General features: G+C 45.5%; 1 protein-coding gene across 1 annotated transcript in view; it reads left to right on the top strand.

Moving 5' to 3' along the window:
• Nucleotides 1-511: 511 nt before the first annotated feature.
• Nucleotides 512-19,441, top strand: part of KCNQ3 (potassium voltage-gated channel subfamily Q member 3) — a 364,542-nt gene continuing 345,612 nt past the window's right edge. Inside the window, exon 1 of the mRNA XM_054498084.2 lies at nt 512-1,465. Within this exon, the coding sequence (XP_054354059.1) occupies nt 1,080-1,465 (386 nt within the window). The 5' untranslated portion in view covers nt 512-1,079. The remainder of the gene's footprint in view (nt 1,466-19,441) is intronic.

The raw sequence follows: 19,441 nt of genomic DNA, 5'->3' as shown, positions 1-19,441 counted from the left end.
CTGGGGGAGGAGAGGGCCGCGGCATCCCCCATGAACCACGAACTAGAGGGAAGAGGGAAGAGGGAGTCACGAGCTTCGATACCACAGAGCGGGTGCGTTCGCGGTGCGCCCGGCCTTGACCAACCCAACAACTTGGATTTTACCTCTGAAGCAGAGGAGCAGGGGTAGGGGGTGAGGGAAATTCATAAAGCTGCAACCACAGAGCCAATGTTTGGTGGGCGACAACCCCCCAGTCCCTCCTCCCCTCCTCTTCTTCCCCCAACTGCCCCCAGTCACGCCCCATCCAGGGGAAGCCCCAACGCCCACGGGAGCTCCAGGAGCCGGGCTCTGCAGCCGCCTAGCGCACTGCCTGGCTGGAACGGGGGCGGCGGTAGCCCAGGCGATCCGGGGTCCCCAGACAATCAGCGGTGGGGGTCGGCGGGAAGAGGCGGGGCGCCGCCGCCCAGGCCTCCCGCCGCGACGGGGCGGGACAATGGGGCCCCACCCCGGTGAAGGAGGGAGGGAGGGACGCGGCGTGCGCTCGGCCCGCGGCGCGTTCGCTGCTGCTGCTGCTGCTGCCAGGCTGAGGCTGGAGCGGGCGGGGAGGGGCGCGGGTGGGAGCGCGGAGGAGGGAGGAGGCGGCGGCGGCGGCGCGTGTGGCTGGCGGGCGGGAGGGCGGCTGGCACCGGGCTTGTAAATAAACTGCGATGCTGTCTCGGGCTCGCCGGCCTGGGTGCCGCCGCCGCCGCCGCCGCCCCGGAGCGCGGGTTTCAGGCTCCCGCCGCCGCGCGCCCTAGCGCCTCCGCGCCAGCCTCGCGCTCCCTCCCAGCTTCTCCGCAGCCCCCGGCCCGCGACCCTCGGGGTCCTGCGGCTGACCCGCGCGGGATGTGACCCCCTGACCCCCTGCCCGGCCTCCCCTGCCCCCCAGGGGGCCCGCCTTTGCCTGCTTTTGGGGGGGTGGGTGGGGAGGGGCGCGCGGATCATGGCATTGGAGTTCCCGGGCTTGCAGCCGCCGCCGCCGCCTCGTTCACGCACCCCGAGCGCCCCTTCTTCCCAGAGCAGCATCGGAGAAGGCGAAGCGGCCGGCGGGGGCGAGGCAGATGGGGCTCAAGGCGCGCAGGGCGGCGGGGGCGGCTGGCGGCGGCGGCGACGGGGGCGGCGGAGGCGGCGGGGCCGCTAACCCAGCCGGGGGGGACGCGGCGGCGGCCGGCGACGAGGAGCGGAAAGTAGGGCTGGCGCCCGGCGACGTGGAGCAAGTCACCTTGGCGCTCGGGGCCGGAGCCGACAAAGACGGGACCCTGCTGCTGGAGGGCGGCGGCCGCGACGAGGGGCAGCGGAGGACCCCGCAGGGCATTGGGCTCCTGGCCAAGACCCCGCTGAGCCGCCCAGTCAAGAGGAACAACGCCAAGTACCGGCGCATCCAAACTTTGATCTACGACGCCCTGGAGAGACCGCGGGGCTGGGCGCTGCTTTACCACGCACTGGTGTGAGTACCCGGCCGCTCCGGACGCCCTCGGCGGCGGCGCGCGTGGGGGCTTGGGGTCGGGGCTGGAGCTGGGAAGTCTCTGGGGCTTTAAGACCCATGGATGCTTTCCCGCTGAACTGGAGACCAGCCCGTCCTTAGCGCGCGTTTCCCTGGGTGGGTGTGTGTGTGTGTGTGTGTGTGTGTGTGTGTGTGTGTGCCGCTCTCAGGGTGTTCCACACCGGGGGCTTAAAAAACGAAGCGTGGTTCCCCTGCTGATTTGGGCGGATGTGTGCGCGCGCGGGTGCGCATTTATGACATCTTCTCGGGGTGTTGGTTTGGAAGCTTAAAAGAATTATGTGGGTTTTTCCAATTAATGTGAGGGTTGAAGAGGATAAAGTGGGTCCTCCCATGAGCGCTGTATTTCTGTTTCGGGTGGATCCCTTCTGTTGGGATCGCCGCTGAGTTTAGTTGGGGATGGGAGGGGTGCGCACCGCCCATAGTGGGGAGTGTGTGTGTGTGTGTGTGTGTGTGTGTGTGTGTGTGTGTGTGTGTGTGTGTCTGTCTCTTGCTTGGTTGTGCCACCCTTCTGATCTCTGGGTACTGGTACAGAGAAGAACCTGGTGCTGCTCTGACTGGGAGCTGGGACTGGCCAAAATGCATGTCCTAGGATTCCTTTTAGGGAAGTGAATGGGAATGTGTGTGTCTAAGCCTAGACTGAGGGGCTGGGGCTTCACAGAGCCAGGAGGTGAGGGGGCCGGGGACTCTTTTGGCTGAAACATCTGCTTGATTTGGGATCTGATATTCCCTCAGCCTCAGTCGCTGCCGCTTCTCCTGCTTTGGCTGGGCTAGGGCACCGGGAATGTGAGGGGCTTGGCCTGGAGGTTTGCGCCCAGGCACTGTTCTCCTAGAAAGAATCTCCTTGCTAGTCCGGATGTAAATGCATGGCCAGAAGGAAGAAGGATCTCCCTCTGCACCTGCCACTGGGGATGGAAAATCCACCCGTATTTGGGAGGGGGGAGAGGATGGTGGGGGTGCTCCTCATTCAAGATTGGAAATCTGTGCTGTCAGCACCCATCTCGGAGCTGGCAGGGCACGTCCAGCCATCAAGCTCTGCCTCCTGGCTCTGGTTTAGTCGTCCTGATGGCTGCTTCTAGGAAGCTGTACTGTACCAGGGTTTTGGCAGGGAATTGCCTATGACCTTGGCAACACCCCCCCTCCCCCCTCCATCCCCCAAGCGTTTAGCAGTGGATTTTCCTCTCTATTCTCCTCCAATTCACCCGTGACTGATGTGGTCGGAAGGGCTCAGGAGCCTTGGAGTTGGTTACACTACCTGCCAGTTTTCCTTGGTTGGAAACGTTTTTCCAGTTTCGGCCACCAGGTGGGGGCGTCCACACAGGACCTCAGACTTAGCAACAGGTTTCTTCAAGGAGGTTACCAAGCCGGGAGAGGGTGCCTTCCCGGAAACTAACGAACCAGCAGGAAGGGTGGGGTGGGAGTGGGGCATTTTCCCAGAAACGTGGATGTTGGTGTCTGTATGAGTGTGTCTGTGTGTGTGTGTGTGTGTCTCTATTTGCAGGTGTTGGTCGGGGTCTGGTTGGAGAGACGGCTTAACAATTGTTGCTCTTTCATTTCGCTCTTTTTAGGTGGCAGAAAAAAAAAGCATTAAAATACATTCATCTCTCTGTCTCTAGCAATATGTTTAGTTAAATTGAAGTGAATACTGAAATATGTGATGGTTAAAAAAGGCACAAGAAGTTCGTTGAGTGCACACAGTCATACAAGGATTCACGTGTCCTTTCATATGTACCTGGCGTTCAGTACCTACTGACTGAAAAACCTCGGGGTCCTATGGAAGCATATGGGCTCCCTCTTTCTTCTCTTCCCACCTTTCCCAGCCAGCACCTCCAGCCCTGCCTTGTCCAGTCTGGGGAAGGGAATAGCTAAAGCTGTTACTGACTGAGCCTCAATTTTATTTTTTTCTAGAATTATTCCATCACCTGGAAGCAGATTTGATAATGCCAAAACCTGGAGCCTATTTCCCAAAAAGGATCCAGGAAAATTTAATACTTTGTGAGAGGAAAGTCAGTTACCTGGCTAGGAACTATATATGCAAATGCATATATATGCAAATATGCAAATGTACTAATTTTATTTAATTCTCACACAGTACTATTAGATGGAAATTATTGTCTCCCTTATATAAAGATATGAAAACCTCAAGAGAGAAAATCGCTTGTCCACGATCACACAGCTAAGGTTCCTGGAGCTCACATTTGAATGCGGTGGGTTCACTCTGTTTCTGAGCCAAGATTCCAGTTCTGATCCTCTTCCAACAATTGTGGGACCCTGGGTATTTTGCTGAGCATCACTGGATGCCCCTTTACCCATTGTTAATGCAGGGCCGTGAGTAATTCCTTGGCCTCCCCTTGCTAGCTCTCAGTTGGCAAATTGCTGGAAATGAGAGTTTAGAATCAAGTTGGGGGCTGGTCGGAACTCAGGAAGCCACAGTGTTAGGAAAATTGAGGATGAACTGGGGTGGTGGTGGGATTGCGGATTCTGATAAATTGGGAGCTACACAGGAAAACCTGTGTTGAATTCCCATTGAGCTCCTAATATTGAAGCATACTTACTTAGCACATGCACAGTACATTCTCCCTGCAGCTTAGGAGACAGTCCAATCAAGTGAACATAATTGAACCTTTCCTTGATGATTCAGGATTTTGCATTGAAATTTATGTTTTCAAGCATCCATTATCTTGTTCTGGGCTGTGGCTAATGGCACAACGGGCCCAGGAAATTGGGCTTACCATGGGCCTACAATCTAGTGGATGCTTTTTTTTTTTTTAAATTAAAATGAACCAGGTCCATGAGATGAGATTATTTTTTTTCTCCTTCTTAAAGGTAGAATACAGGAAATATGGAAATCAATCAAACCCTTACCTTGCTTCTTTTGCCTCAAATGCTGTATTAGTCTGTCTTCACAGTGCTATAAAGAAATACCTGAGACTGGCTAATATATGAAGGAACTAAGTTTAATTGATTCACAGTTCTGTGTGGCTGGCGGAGGTGGGAGGGGGTGGTCTCAGGAAACTTACAATCATGGAGGAAGGCAAAGGGGAAGAGGAAGCCAGGCACATCTTACATGGTGGCAGGAGAAAGAGAACAAAGGGGAAGAGCCAAACACTTATCAAACAAGCAGATCTCCTGAAACTTCTATCAGGAGAAGAGCAAGGGGAAAATACGCCCACATGATTCAGTCACATCCCACCAGGCCACTCCCACAATATGTGGGTATTACAATTTGAGATGAGAGTTGGGTGGGGACACAGAGCGAAAACATATCATTCTGCCCCTGCTTCCTCCCAAATCTCATGTCCTTTTCATATTTCAAAACCAATCATGCCTTCCCAACAGTGCCCTAAGGTCTTAACTCATTCCAGCATTAACTCAAAAGTCTAAGTCCAAAGTCTCATCTGAGATAAGCAAGTTGCTTCCGCCAATGAACCTGTAAAATAAAAAAACAAGTTTGTTACTTCCAAGATACAATGGGAGTATAGGCATTGGGTAAATGTTTCCATTGCAAATGGGAGAAATTGGCCAAAACAAATGGGCCACAGGCCCCATGCAAGTCTGCAACCCAGCAGGGCATGCATTAAAAAAGCTCCAAAATAATGTCCTTTGATTCCATGTCTCACATCCAGGCCACCCTAATGCAAGGCTTGGGCTTCCATGGCCTTGGGCAGCTCCACCCTTGCGACTCTACAGGGTTCAACTCCTGTGACTGTTTCCATGGGCTGGCATTGAGTACCTGTGGCTTTTCCAGGCACACAGTGCAAGCTGTCTGTGGATCTACCATTCTGGGGTCTGGAGGACGGTGGCCCTCTTCTCACAGCCCAACTACACAGTGTCCCATTGGGGATTCTGTGTGGGAGTTCCAACCTCACATTTCCTCTTGCACTGCCCTCACAGAGGTTCTCTATGAGAGCTCCACTCCTGAAGCAGACTCCTTCCTGGACATCCAGGTGTTTCCATACCTCCTCTGAAATCTAGGTGGAGGTTCCCAAAGCTTAACTCTTGTCTTCTGTGCACCCACAGGCCCAACACCACACAGAAGCCACCAAGGCTCAGTGCTTGCACACTCTGAAGCAATGGGCTGAGCTGTACCTTGTTCCCTTTTAGCCATGGCTGGAACTGGAGCAGCTGGGACACAGGGCACCAAGTCCAGCAGCTTCACAGAGCAGTGGGGCCCTGGGCCTGGCCCAGGAAACCATTTTTCCCCCCTAAGCCTCTGGGCCTGTGATGGGAGGGGCTGCCACAAAATTCTCTGACATGCCCTGGAGACATTTTCCCTGTTGTCTTGGCTATTAACTTTCAACTCCTCATTACTTATGCATATTTCTGCAGCTGGCTTGAATTCCTCCACAGAAAATGGGTTTTTCTTTTCTACCACATGGTCAGGCTATAAGTTTTCTAAATCCTTATGCTCTGCTTTCCTTATAAATATCAGTTCCAATTTCAGACCATCCCTTTGTGAATGCACATAACAGAATGTTTTCAGAATAAGCCAGGTTAACTCTTGAATGCTTTGCGGCTTAGAAATTTCTTCCACCAGATACCCTAAATTATCCTCTGAAGTTCAAAGTTCCACAGATCTCTAGGGCAGGTCCAAAATGCTACCAGTCTCTGATAAAGCATACCATGAGTGTCCTTTACCCCAGTTCCCAATAAGTTCTTCATCTTCATCTGAGACCACCTCAGCCTGGACTTCATTGTCCATATCACTGTCAGCATTTTGGTCAAAACCACTCAGTAAGTCACTGGGAAGTTCCAAACCTTCCCACAATTTCTGATCTTCTTCTGAGCCCTCTAGACTGTCCCAACCTCTGCCCATTACCCAGTTCCAAAGTCTCTTCCATATTTTCAAGTATCTTTATAGGAGTGCCCCAAACTCCAGGTACCAATTTCCTGTATTAGTCCATTTTCACACTGCTATAAAGAAATACCTGAGACTGGGTAATTTATAAAGGAAAGAGGTTTAATTGACTCACAGTTTTGCATGGCTGGGGAAGTCTCAGGAAACCTACAATCGTGGCAGAAGGGGAAGCAGGAATGTCTTACGTGGTGCCAGGAGAGAGAGCAAGAGTGAAGGGGAAGAGTCACACACTTATCAAACAACTGGATCTTGTGAGAATTCTATCATGAGAAGAGCAAGGGGGAAATCCACCCCCATGATTCAGTCACCTACCACCAGGCCACTCCGGAAACATGTGGGGATTACAATTTGAGATGAGTTTTGGATGGGGACACAGAGACAAACCATATCAAATGCCCGTCCCCTACTTTCACTTGGTGACTCCCCTTCACCTTGGCCCAGCTTCCCCAGGAATAGAATTTTGTACCTTGCGTTTGATTGATCTCTGCTTGTCTGCCCTGTTGAGCTGAGAGCTACTTGAGAGTGGGAGCTGCTTATTCTCCTGTAACCTTACCACTCCCCAGCAGGCTGCAAAGTGCATGGTAGGTACTAAGTAAGCATTTGCTGAATGGATGCATGCAAGAATTCTCTAAGGGTTCTGGTTAATCAAGACTTTGCTGCAATAGCTTTACTACTATCACAGTAATAGTAAGTAGTCAAAGCCAGCATTACAGGACTTTAATTATAAGAATAGTTCTTAGAAGTCCAAAACTGGACTATGGGGAGAGAAAACAAGATTGGAGACCATGCTTTAACTTGAGTGAGGGTGATCACTTCTCTGGTTTTTTTTAACCTTATGGCTGAAAGAGATTCTGATTTTATGAAAAACATGCTAGACTTGGAGTTCACATCTGGACTGCTTTATGTCTCTGTGACTGCAGGAGTCAAGTTGGGGATGACCTATAAGTTGACGATGATTACACTACCCTATCACAGGGTGGTTTTTAGGCTCAAAGAATAGTGTATATGAATGCAGTTAGCCCAACACTAGGCACTCAGTATACATTAGTTAATTCTGAATAGGGATCTCCTTAAAAGTCATACATACCTGACACTGTGACTGTCCTGAGGCTGTCCAGGGATTCCCCTTTCCTTGCCTGTTAGTGAAAAGATGCTGGCTTCATCTTGGCATTCATCTCATTTGGCACTGGATAGGCATCCTGCTGCCCTGACCATCTTGCCACAGCCAGCTGTGATCAATCACTCTCCTGGTGACAAACCAAGGGAAAATGATCACAAGAAATACCCACTGATTGCATTCTGAGGTATGCTTGCTCCAGGGACATCTGGCAGGCAAGACTGGGTAGTGAGACACATGGAGCCAGCAGCTGCTCTGAAACATAAAGGGCCTGCCTAGTGGACTTAGCATGTTGACAAGAAGATCTATTGTCTTCAGGATGGGGGAGACACTGAATGCCCACTTAATGTTGTCAGTAATGCAGAGTCTTCCCAATTTGGAGGTACGAGAAATTTGGGCCACCAAACTTGCTTGCTTCTTATAGCTGGTATGGTCTTGGGCAAGTTGCTGTATCTTTGGGCTTCAGTTTCTTCATCTGAGAAGTGTTGTCAGTAAGTTATAGGCTCTTGTGAAGCTAAGAGCACTTTACGTGGAAGAAGCATTCAGTATTAGATATTTGTGTTGTTAACGTTAATCAGTTAATAGATATTTTTAATGCCTTCTCTGTACCAGGAACTCTTCTAGATATTAGGGATATAGAAATAAACAAACAAAACAAAAGGAAACAAAACAATCTATGCCTAATGGAACATATACTCTAATGACAACCTTGTTAATATTAGCAGAAATCTCAGAATTTGGTCATCTGGTCAACGTCCCAGCCACAGTAGAATGAATCCCTCCAGCAGTATCTTAGCCATGCCTATAAACTGCAATTCATTACTGAAGTAACATCAGTTTTTCTCTAGACAATGCTGATTTCAACTATCTTGGCACTTCCATTTCCCTGACTCTATTTAGCTCATTCTCCTTTTCAGCTCCCATGTATTTTATTCTTTCTCATCTACCACTTGATGTTGGTTTTCTTAACCATTCTCAATCAATCCTCACCTTTTTTCGTCCCACTAATCTCTCTTTGCCTTTCTTTCCTCAGTATTGCCAATCTCCTTCTCATTTTGAGAAGCAAGGATTTTGATAAGTTGTCATTCTTTATTCAGCAGTAAGAGCATGATCTTTGGAGTCAAACATTGGTTGAATTTAACTCTGCTATTTCTTCTGTGTAACCTGGAATAATTTGCTCAACCTTCCTGAATTTCCATTTCTTTATTTCTAATATTAAGATAATAATGCCTACATCCCAAGGCTGTTGTAAAATTTTTTAAATTGATGGATAATATATGTACATATTTATGAGGTACATGTGCTATTTCATTGCATGCGTAGACTGTGTAACAATCAAGTCAAGGTGTTTGGGGCATCTGTCACCTGGAGTATTTATCATTTCTATGTGTTGGGAACATTTCAAGTCCTCTCTCTTAGCTGTTTTGAATTATACAATACATTGTTGTTAACTATGGTCACCCTTCTCTGATATTAAACATTAGAACTTATTCCCTCTGACTGTATGTTTGTACCCATTAACTAGCCTCTCTTTATACCCCTACTCCTGCACACTCATCCTTCCAAGCCTCTGGTATCTATCATTTTATTCTCTACTCCATGAGATTAACATTTTTAGCTCCCACATATGGGTAAGAACACATGATATTTGTCTTTATGTGTGTGGGTTATTTAATTTAACATAATGACTTCCAGTTCCATCCAAGTTGCTGCAAATGACATGATTTCATTTTCTCATGGCTGACTAGTATTCCATTGTGTACATATACCATATTTTCTTTATCTGTGCATCCATTGATAGATCCTTTGGTTGATTCCTTTATTATTGGGAATACTGCTGCAATATACATGAGAGTGCAGGTATTTCTTCGATACATTGATTTCTTTTCCTTTGGATAAATACCCAGTAGTGGGATTGCTGGATGGTATGATAGTTCTATTTTTAGTTTTTTGAGAAATCTCCATATTGCTTTCCATAGTGGCTGTACTAATTTACATTCCCACCAAAAGTATGTAAGAATTCCTTTTCTTGGAATCCCCATCAGCATCTGTTATTTTTTGCCTTTTTAAAAATGACCATTCTAATTGGGGTAAGATGATATCTCATTGTGGTTTTGATTTCCATTTTCCTGATAATTAGTGATATTGAACATCTTTTTATATATCTTTTGACCATATATATGTCTTCTTTTAAGAAATATCTATTCTTATCCTTTGCCCACTTTGTAATGGGATTATTTGTTTTTTAACTGCTGAGTTTCCTGTATATTCTAGATATTAGTCCCTTGTCGATGAATAGTTTTCAATTTTTTCTCCCATTTAAGGGGTTGTCTCTTCACTCTGTTGATTGTTTCACTTGCTACATAGAAGCTTTTTAGTTTAAAATAGTCCCATTTGCCTATTTTTTGTTTTGTTGCCTGTGCTTTTGAGGTCACGGGCATAACATATTTGCCTAGACTAGGTTGCTAAGGTGTTTCCTCTATTCTCTTCAAGGATTTTTATAGTTTGAGATCTTACTTTTAACTTTTTAATCCATCTTGAGTTGATTTTTGTATATGGTAAGGCATAGAAGTCATTTCATTATTCTGCGTTGTTGTGAAATTTAATTGAGATGATGGATATAAAACACCTAGACATGTCATTATCAGCATTTAGTAAATACTTTCTCTCTTTTGCTCCTCTTCTTGATCATATCTAATCTGCTGCCTTCTTGCAACCCTCATGAAATCCATGCACACTCCCCTTGGCAGTCATCTCAGGCCATCCGTATTGACTTGGAGGGTGAGCAGTGGCTCTCTTTTACAAATGAATAAGAGAAGTTAGGAGATCTGCCCAGGCTCTTAAAGCTACTGAAGTGGCACAGCTGGGGTCACACCTGAATCCTCACTCCTGTGTGGTGCTTCCTTCCCCATATCGTGGGGTACTCAATAGAAAAGTAACAGAGAGACCAGAACTCTTCCCTCCTGGGTCAGGAACTTGATAGCTAGCTGCATTTCTGACAAATTCCCAGGGGAATCCAACGCTGTGACTCTGCTGACCACATCTTGAGTAGGCAAACCTTGACATGCATGTGGATCACCCAAGCAAAAAGGTACCATAAGAGAGAAATCTGGCAGACTCCACCTGAACAAAAGTTATCAAACTTGTGTATAATGAGACAAACTAACCCATCCTTCTGACGTAATTCAGTGGAAATGTACAACATACCTGCAATGGTGCCTACAATGACCTGAACCTAATCATAAAGAAATAATAGACAAATTCAAACTGTGGGGCATCCTGCTGGATATCTGGAATGGTCTCTTCCAAAGGCTTTGTGTCATGGACAAACAAACAAATAAACAAAAGAAGATGAGGGGAACTGTTTCAGTTAATGGAGGCTAAAGAGACATAACAGCCAAATGCAGTGCTTGATTCTTGATTGGTTCCAGTTGAAAAAAATAAATAACAGGGGATATTATATAAGGATAATTAAGAAAAGTTGAACATGGCCTCCACAGTAGATAACATTATTGTATCAAAATTTCATTTATTGAGTCTGATCATTTCATTGTGGTTATGTAAGTGGATGTTCTATATTTTGAAGAGATGCATGGTGCAATAGTTCCTGGTGACAAGTCATGATGTTTGCAACTTACTTTCAAATGGTTCAGCACACATACAGACAATATGAGTGCATGTGTGTATGCACACGCACAATACACACACCCAGAATGAGAAAGAGAAAAAGAAAATGTCGCAAACATGTTAACAATTGGTGAAACCAGGTAAAGAGAATATATATGTATGTTATATTATTCCTTTAACTTAAAAACATCTTTTAGAAATAAAAAGTTACAAATAGTTTAAAAAGAAGAAGACTCAACACACACAAACACACAAAGCATACACGTGAGTCCAGATGACAGGCACTGCTCTTAGGTGATTCCAACATGAAGCCAGGCTGAGAACTGTTGGCTGAGCTGAATGGGTTTTCTTAGATTCATGGATTCTGCATATAGACCCTGTTGCCAAACCTTGTGCCAGGCTGTTGAGGGAGATGAGCCATAGTTCTTTCTGTATGGAGAGAGAGACTGGAAATGACTAAATTTAAAGAGTCTAGCAAATGCAGTAGTAGAACGCAAATGAGGAACCTCAGGAGAGCAGGAAAAGGAAACATCACTGACCTTCCTGTGTTGTATCAATGGAGACTTCTTCAAGGGAGGTTTAAGCAGCCAGGGATGAGACGAAGGTACTACTGTTTGTCCAAGTGATGCCTGGTATCCCTCTCCTGCTTGGAGAGCAGAATGCAAATTTTCCTCAATTTAATGCTAAATTATTCTTGCATTATTTGGAAGCTCCTGCTTTCAAGTTTGTATTCATTTCTTAAAATTTCATAAATGTTTAAAAGTTTCATAAATCAAGCGTGATCCTATGGATGGTATTTTTCTACCGATCAGGGTCCCTGCTCCTTTTTTCTCTTTGGTCTGGGTCTGGAGGTCTTCACAGAATGCAAACAAGATTTGTTTCATCTTTTAACAAGTGGGACAGTGTCAAGGGAAGCAAGGAAAAGATCTTCAAATGTGGACTGAATAAAAACCGTTTATGGATGCATTGCCCTGTCATTCTGGTTTTGGGTAGCCCAAGACAGCTCTGGGTTTGTCAGAGTACATTGGGTGAGCTTTCAGTAGAGCAGCATTAACTATGTGATTTGGACACTTCACTTACCATACAGTCTGCAAAATGGGCATTGCAATACCTGCTGCATATAATTGGTGTAAGAGTCACAATGTGTGAGAGTGTGAGTGGCAGCATCTTGAGGTAGTATTTTCCTAAAGCTGTAGAAGGATCAGGTGGGCCCCACAATTAGTACCTTGTCTATATTGGGTTCAAGCATCTGCTCATGCAGATTTGCCACATTTCTGTTTATGTTGCATCACCTGATCATCACTGCTTACTTTTATTGGGCATCTATTAACTGTATACCTCAGCACCTGTGTCTATAGGGATGTTAGCTTCCCCAAGGTGATCACCCTTTGGAAAGACAAAGAGAGTCATAGGTTTGGAGATAAGAAAATTGAAGTCAATGTGAAGTTTTGAGGCCCCCTCTGATTTTGCAGATGTCACAGGATGCACATCAAATCCCATCCACATTGTAGCCTTGTTGGATGGGACTTTTCATTCTGCCACAGAAGTGATAGAAGAGTTGTTTGAAGTGTTTTCTCTAGGGAACAAATTGGGTTACAGCTCAAGAGCAAAACTGCTTCCTGCATGTAGTGTATGACTAAGTAAGAGTGAGAACTTAAGCAGCTGGCTCATGGGGTATCCCATACGTGGGCTGTGGCTGGCTTCCCCCTGAGGTGAGCTTCTCTCTATACTGAATTCAGACCTCAGGGCTGGGAACCTCCTCTCCTCTCCATGCGCTCCTTTTTAAGAGTCATGTAAAATTATCTGCACTCTGCAAGAGTGTAACAGTTGGGTTGAGCCCTTTAAAACCAGCATATTAGTAATAACTAATGCTTTTACATCATTTCACAGTTTATAATTTCACCTCTTGGGCAACACCACCATCTGTTCAATGTCAGGGTAACCTGCTTAAACAGCTACAGCAGGTGCCTGCTTGCAAATCACCAAACCTGGTTCTCCTAAGCTGGTGTCCTACCCAAAGGCAGGCAGGCAGAATATGCATAGAACTTCTTTGTCTTTGACCCCTTAGGTTCTTTGTAAACTCGTTACAGCAGTTTAAGTTTATTTCTACCTTGATGGTGTCTCCTTGGAGAGATGGAGTGAAATCTTATCCAACAAGACTTGAAAGTCCTGGGCTAGGAGAATATACTCATCTAGCCCAGGCCATGTGTCCTAATGGAAAATCACTTAGCCCAATCAGACTATTCATCTCTCTCCTTCTGCCTGTCCCTCCAATCCCAGCTTCCGCTTCGTCTCACTCCATATTAGCTGTCTCAGGTATCAGCTATGGATGCTTCTCTGAAGCCCTGGTAATGCCAGTCTGAAAAATGAAACCAGCAGTACTTAATAATCAGCAAGTCCAATCACACTAATCAGCAGTTACTTTGCAGCAATTTATGGGATTTATGGTCCCTGCACAGAGAGAGGCACTTGACAGCTTAGAAAAATCAGAGGCTGTTGGAGCTGGAAGGGAACTTTGAGAAGAGGTAACGGAGGCCCAGGGCCGTTTGAAACTTGCCTAAGGTGGTGCTGCTAAGGGGAGGACCCAAACCAGGTCTTCATGCAAGGCTGGCATCCATTCAGCCACACTGGCCTCCCCACGTGCCTCCAACAGCAGTGTGCCATCAGAAGAGTCTTGTTTCCTCTGGATTCACAGCTGCCTTAGGATCTAAGTCCAATCCTGTCCGAAGTGTAGTTTTGCTTGATGGGGTCTTTCACTTTATCTCAGAAAAGCTAGGGATATTTGTTCAGAATGTTTTCTTTCAAGGGCAAAATGAGTTACCACTCAGTGCCACATTTTCTTATTGATCCACGTGAGGTGAGGTGTTTGTTTATAAATGAACAGTAGGAGGAGTAAACGCAGGTCGGGCTGAGGGCATCCCTACATGGACTCTTGCCAAGGAAGGCTTCTCTTTCTGCTGACATCCCAGAGCTAAGATCCCCCTTTTTCTGTCCTTCCCGTGCCTCCCATCTAGTTCTCTACCAAGAGTCCTATAAAATAGTCTCTGGACTCCACTGAGCTCAGCCTTGAGTTGGGGCATTCAAAACCTCCATGTTAATGACAACTAATGTTTTTATCCACTGGCTGGTTTATAAAGTCACCTGTGGGGTAGCGCCATTGTTTGTTCCATTCATGGAGACCTGATATATTTTTATTATTAACAGCCACTTACATTTATTTGTAGTGTTATTTCTCTGTGCCATGGGCTAGGCACTCTAGATAGTTCTAAGCTGTGGCTGAGAGCCCAGGGAACACCCGCCCAGCCACCAGGAAACCCAAGCTCTCACCTTGAGTCTTCTGCTGATTTGCTCTCTAGTCTCTGTAACTCATTTTACTTCTAGTGGCCTCAGTTTGCTCATCTGAAATGTGGACCTAATTTTCCCTGCCTTCCGGGTCATTTAAAGGGTTAAGTGAAGCAACGGAGGACTGGACTGTGGCCAACAGAGTGTGGGGATGAGTGCTGGCATTCTGTCTTGGTTTGTGTTTCACCAGAAGCCGACACTGAGGCAGGGAGCTCAGGGCACGTGGTTTATTCATCACACAGTTGCTCTATCTTGTTTTCATTATCTCCCCTTTGAGGAGTCTTTAGAGACTTTTTTCCCCAATGGCCCCCACCCATGAAATGTTAATACTACTGATACACTGTGTATGTCTTTGTAAACTGTGTGTTTATATGGGCTTGCTATATAAAGTATAAAAAGAGTAAGATTTTTTCACTCTATCCTCCCAGAACCAATTTTGCCCCCTGGAATGCAATAGCATCCCTACTGAGAATGCATGATTTAGGAGGTGATTCCAAGAAAAATTGGAGAATTTAGTAAAATCGGGGAAAGTAAGTGAAATAAGACAGGAAAGAAGTAGATTATAAGGATGTGTCATTAAGCAGGTTACCATGAGGGCAATTGAGGCTTAGTCTTCCTAGGGACCCTGGAATGCGATCTAGAACAGCCAGGAATGGTCCTTGAACTCCAGCCATGACTATCTAAGGGTTGCTTCTGGGGGCAGAGAAATTTCTTAGACAAACATGCCACATTTAGGCTACTTTTGGCAGGGGCTGGGAGTGAGTCCTGAGGAGGTATGGGAAGGGTGCCAATGACAACTGGTAGTTGTCCTCTGGTTCATAAGTAAAGAAAATACTGTGACTTAAAGCTCACAATATGTGGCTCTGTTTTCTCGGTGATTCTTAAGTAAAGGAAGTCTTGAAGCCTAAAGGTTGTGATGATTCTCTAGTGTTTTTTCCCCTTCATTAATTTTTCAGTTAGGGTTGTCATTCAGGAAAAAAATGAATTAAAAGGATTTGTAAATATGTAAATTCAATGCCTGGTATCTAATGATAGCTGAACTTTCTAAGCTCTTACTGTGTGCTAGAATTATAGTGTTCTCAGAAGCACCTCAAAACCTGGTCACTGCCTGCATTATCCTTTGGGGAAAGGAGCTTTCTCCTTGTTAATATTATGGTATGGTCACATATTTGCAATTCTCACCAAATAAAACAGGTAAGTTCTTTCCTTTTATTTACTTATGTCATTTGTTTGTTTTATTTCATGTATTTATTTATTTTTTAGACAGGGTCTCCCTCTGTCTCCCAGGCTGGAGTCCAGTGGCGCAATCATGGCCCACCACAGCCTCGACCTCCTGGGCTCAAAGCAGTTCTCCCACCTCAGCCTCCCAAGTAGCTGAGACCACAGGCATGTGCCACTATGCCCATTATTTTTTGTTTGTTTGTTTGTTTTTGAGATGGAGTTTCACTCTATCGCCCAGGCTGGAGTGCAGTGGCGTGATCTCAGCTCACTGCAAGCTCTGCCTCCTGGGTTCACACGATTCTCCTGCCTCAGCCTCCCAAGTTGCTGGGACTACAGGCACCCGCCGCTACACCTGGCTAATTTTTTTTTTCTTTTTTTTGTATTTTCAGTAGAGACGGAGTTTCACCGTGTTAGCCAGGATGGTCTCAATCTCCTGACCTTAGGATCCTCACGCCTCTGCCTTCCAAAGTGTGCTGGGATTACAGGCATGAGCCGCCATACCCAGCCTATGCCCGCTATTTTTTTAAAATTATTTTTCATAGAAACAGGGTCTCAGTATGTTGCCCAAGCTGATCTAGAACTCCCAAGAGAGTTATTTTAAATAAGCACGGACAACTTCAATCCTGCTGACATAATTCTGAGTGGCTTTTGTAATACTTTCAAAGAATGAAGAATCTTACTAATTTATAATGTGAGAAACATTAGCATTTTCAAAACAAGATTAAATTAGATATTCTAATTGCTCTTACAAACACATCTTTTGTGGAGAAAATGGCAGGATCTTGGTTGTAAACGAGGTGCTGTGACTTCCGCCCTATGCTGGAGTTCTGGTTTCCTGGGGAAGTCATTAACATTCCCCTTCACGGTTCTGGAACACGAAAGGAAATGTTGAGATTTCTTTTTTAAATTCCTCTTTTTGTGCCATGACTTGAACATATCTTGTTTGGCTGGGAAAACATTTCTTGGAAAAAATGTAATCCTTTAGGTTTTGTATACATACACTGATCAAACTCAAGACATGCTGACTGATCACTCAGAGGCTATTGATTTCAGGCCTAGCAGATGCCAGACCTTGGGCTAGGAATAGGAGAAAGAGGGGTGAATAAATCAGTTTCTGCTCTTGAGGGACTGATGGTCAAATAGGTGAATAAATAATTGCATAATGATGTGACACTCACTCTAATATATGCAGATACTGAGTCCACTTGGGGATAGTTGTAAAGTTGTCAACACTGTTTAAATGAATCAGGGAAGATTTCCATCGGTAGATTTCATTGTGTGTACGGGATGGAGACCACTTCCTCCTTCGTTTTCTAATGTACAGCCTTGACCATGAAGAATCCAAGGTCCGACTTTTTATCACACTGAAGGAAAGTTGCTGAAAGTGATACAAAAGGAAAGTGGAATCATAAAACCTGAGCTGGGTGAACCTTGAGCTTTGTAAAGCGAATGAAGACTTGCTTTATAGTGGCATATTCCATACATGCAAGCATCCATTCTCTGCATTCCAGAGCCTGATACAACACATGACACTCTGGATACAAAGTCTTTTTGCACCAATGGACACAATGCCAGCCTCCAAGGAGTGTGTGGCTTCACTGATAAGCAGACATGGATATAAGTACTGGCTTTGAAGTCTGGCTGTATCATTGTTTAACCAGTAACCTTGAGTAAACCACTTAACCAGCCTAGACCTGTTTGCTCGTCTGTAACATGAACATGTCTGTGCACATGGTAAGGATTAAATGAAGTGGCTGTGATACAGTCTTATGGGCTTATAGTAGGTGTCAGATAAATGGCCATTCTATCCTTATTCTTTTCCAATTCTGCTAATATAAAAATGATGTCAAGCGATTCTCCTGCCTCAGCCTCCTAAGTAGCTGGGATTACAGGCACCCGCCACCACACCCGGCTAATTTTTGTATTTTTAGTAGAAACAGGGTTTCACCATGTTGGCCAGGCTAGTCTTGAACTCCTGACCTCAGGTGTTCCACCCGCCTCAGCCTCCCAAAGTGCTGGAATGACAGGCATGAATCGCTTGAACCTGGGAGGCGGAGGTTGCGGTGAGCCGAGACTGTGCCATTGCACTCCGGCCTGGGCGTCAGAGGAAAACTCCATCTCAAAGAAAAAAAGAAAAAATGATGTCGCTGAATAAAAGTAATGCTGAAGTCAATATGGTATCATAATTCCTACCCTAAGGTTATGCCCTAGAGCATGATAAAGTGTGAGTTCTGATGTGCCATTTTGATAAAAGGGAGGAAATTGCATTGAAAATAAAAAAGAAGTGTAGAAGAAAAGATTTGCTGCCTGGCCCATGTCACCTGAGGAAGCAGGTATGCCATGAAAAACACTCGCCTAGACCACACGACCTCCAGGCAGGCCAGGACTGAGTTTTTGCAATCATATTAGACGTCTAAACCCAACCACACACTCTGCTTACTTGAAGAGTAGAGAAAAAGAGATCTAGAGAGTTTTCGGTTCACTTGAGTGAGAAACTAGCGGATTTCTTTCCTGAGTAAATTATGTTTTCATCTTGTAGAAAATGAATTCTGCAGGATGCTTCTGTTTTGTTTGCTTTGGCTGTCAGGGCTGTGAATACCATTTGTGGCTCAACTAGAGTGACAGCCTTGTAGACTTTATGCCTCGGTTCTTTCTTCCTCTAGGTTTTTCCTCTCCTCTTGTGCTCTTGAACTACACTTCTTATTCCAAATACTTCTTGTTACTTGATTTAATTTTTCTGTCACAAAAGAGCTCAATAAATTTTGTAAATGAAGTTGCCAATTGAAGCCAGACAGACTAGTCTTTTTAATCCCACTAAATTAATCTGGGCTGTTTCATAGATGTGAACACATTTTGGGCCAAATTGTCGTCTTCCAAAACAGGGCTATTTATGAAGTAAAAATCTGATAAAAACTAAAGGTTGTTATGTTTTGTGTCTTCCCTGAATGCTAACATTGTGTGTGTATGTGTGTCTTGAGTGAGGCATATACTGTATGTGTATACGTGTGTGTGTGTGTGTGTGTGTAGCAAAAGAGACAGAAAGAGGGAAGGAGGGAAAGGGAAAATGGTAGATGGGGAGAGGGAGAATACTCTTCCATTTTGGGATACCAACAGTAGTAATAACAGTGGTAATCATTCTTTCTATTCCTTATTGACCTGTGTCCAGGGTATCAGGTTAATGATTAAAAACATTGTTGCATTTGATCCTTGTGATAACACTGCCAGATATGTATAATTGGCCCCTGTTTTATCAATGGGGACAAAGAGCCTCAGAAAAAGTATCTGACTTTCTCAGAGTTTTTCAGGGGCAGGGCTGGGATTGGCTATAGATATTCTGAATGCAGCAGCTGTGATGCGGTCAAAAGTTCGTATTCCAGCACTGCCACTCACTGACTGTTGATTTTCTTGTCATTTGTAAAAAATTGAAATATAATTCATACATCATAAAAACCTACCATTTGAAAGTGTACAATTCACGGCTGGGTGCAGTGGCTCACGCCTGTAATTTCAGCACTTTTGGAGGCCAAGGTGGGTAGATCACTTGAGGTCGAGAGCTCAAGACCAGCCCGGCCAACATGGTGAAACCCTCTCTACTGAAAATACAAAAATTAGCCTGGCGTGGTGGTGGGCACCTGTAATCCCAGCTACTCGAGTGGCTGAGGCATGAGAATCAGCTGAACCCAGGAGGCAGAGATTGCAGTGAGCCGAGATAGCGCCACTGCACTCCAGCCTGGGCAACAAAGCAAGACTCTGTCTC

This window comes from Pongo pygmaeus, chromosome 7 (assembly GCF_028885625.2).
Source record: "Pongo pygmaeus isolate AG05252 chromosome 7, NHGRI_mPonPyg2-v2.0_pri, whole genome shotgun sequence".
NCBI classification, from domain to species: Eukaryota; Metazoa; Chordata; class Mammalia; order Primates; family Hominidae; genus Pongo; species Pongo pygmaeus.
The sequence above is the reverse complement of the archived record's forward strand: the minus strand, read 5'-3'. Positions and strand labels throughout refer to the sequence as shown.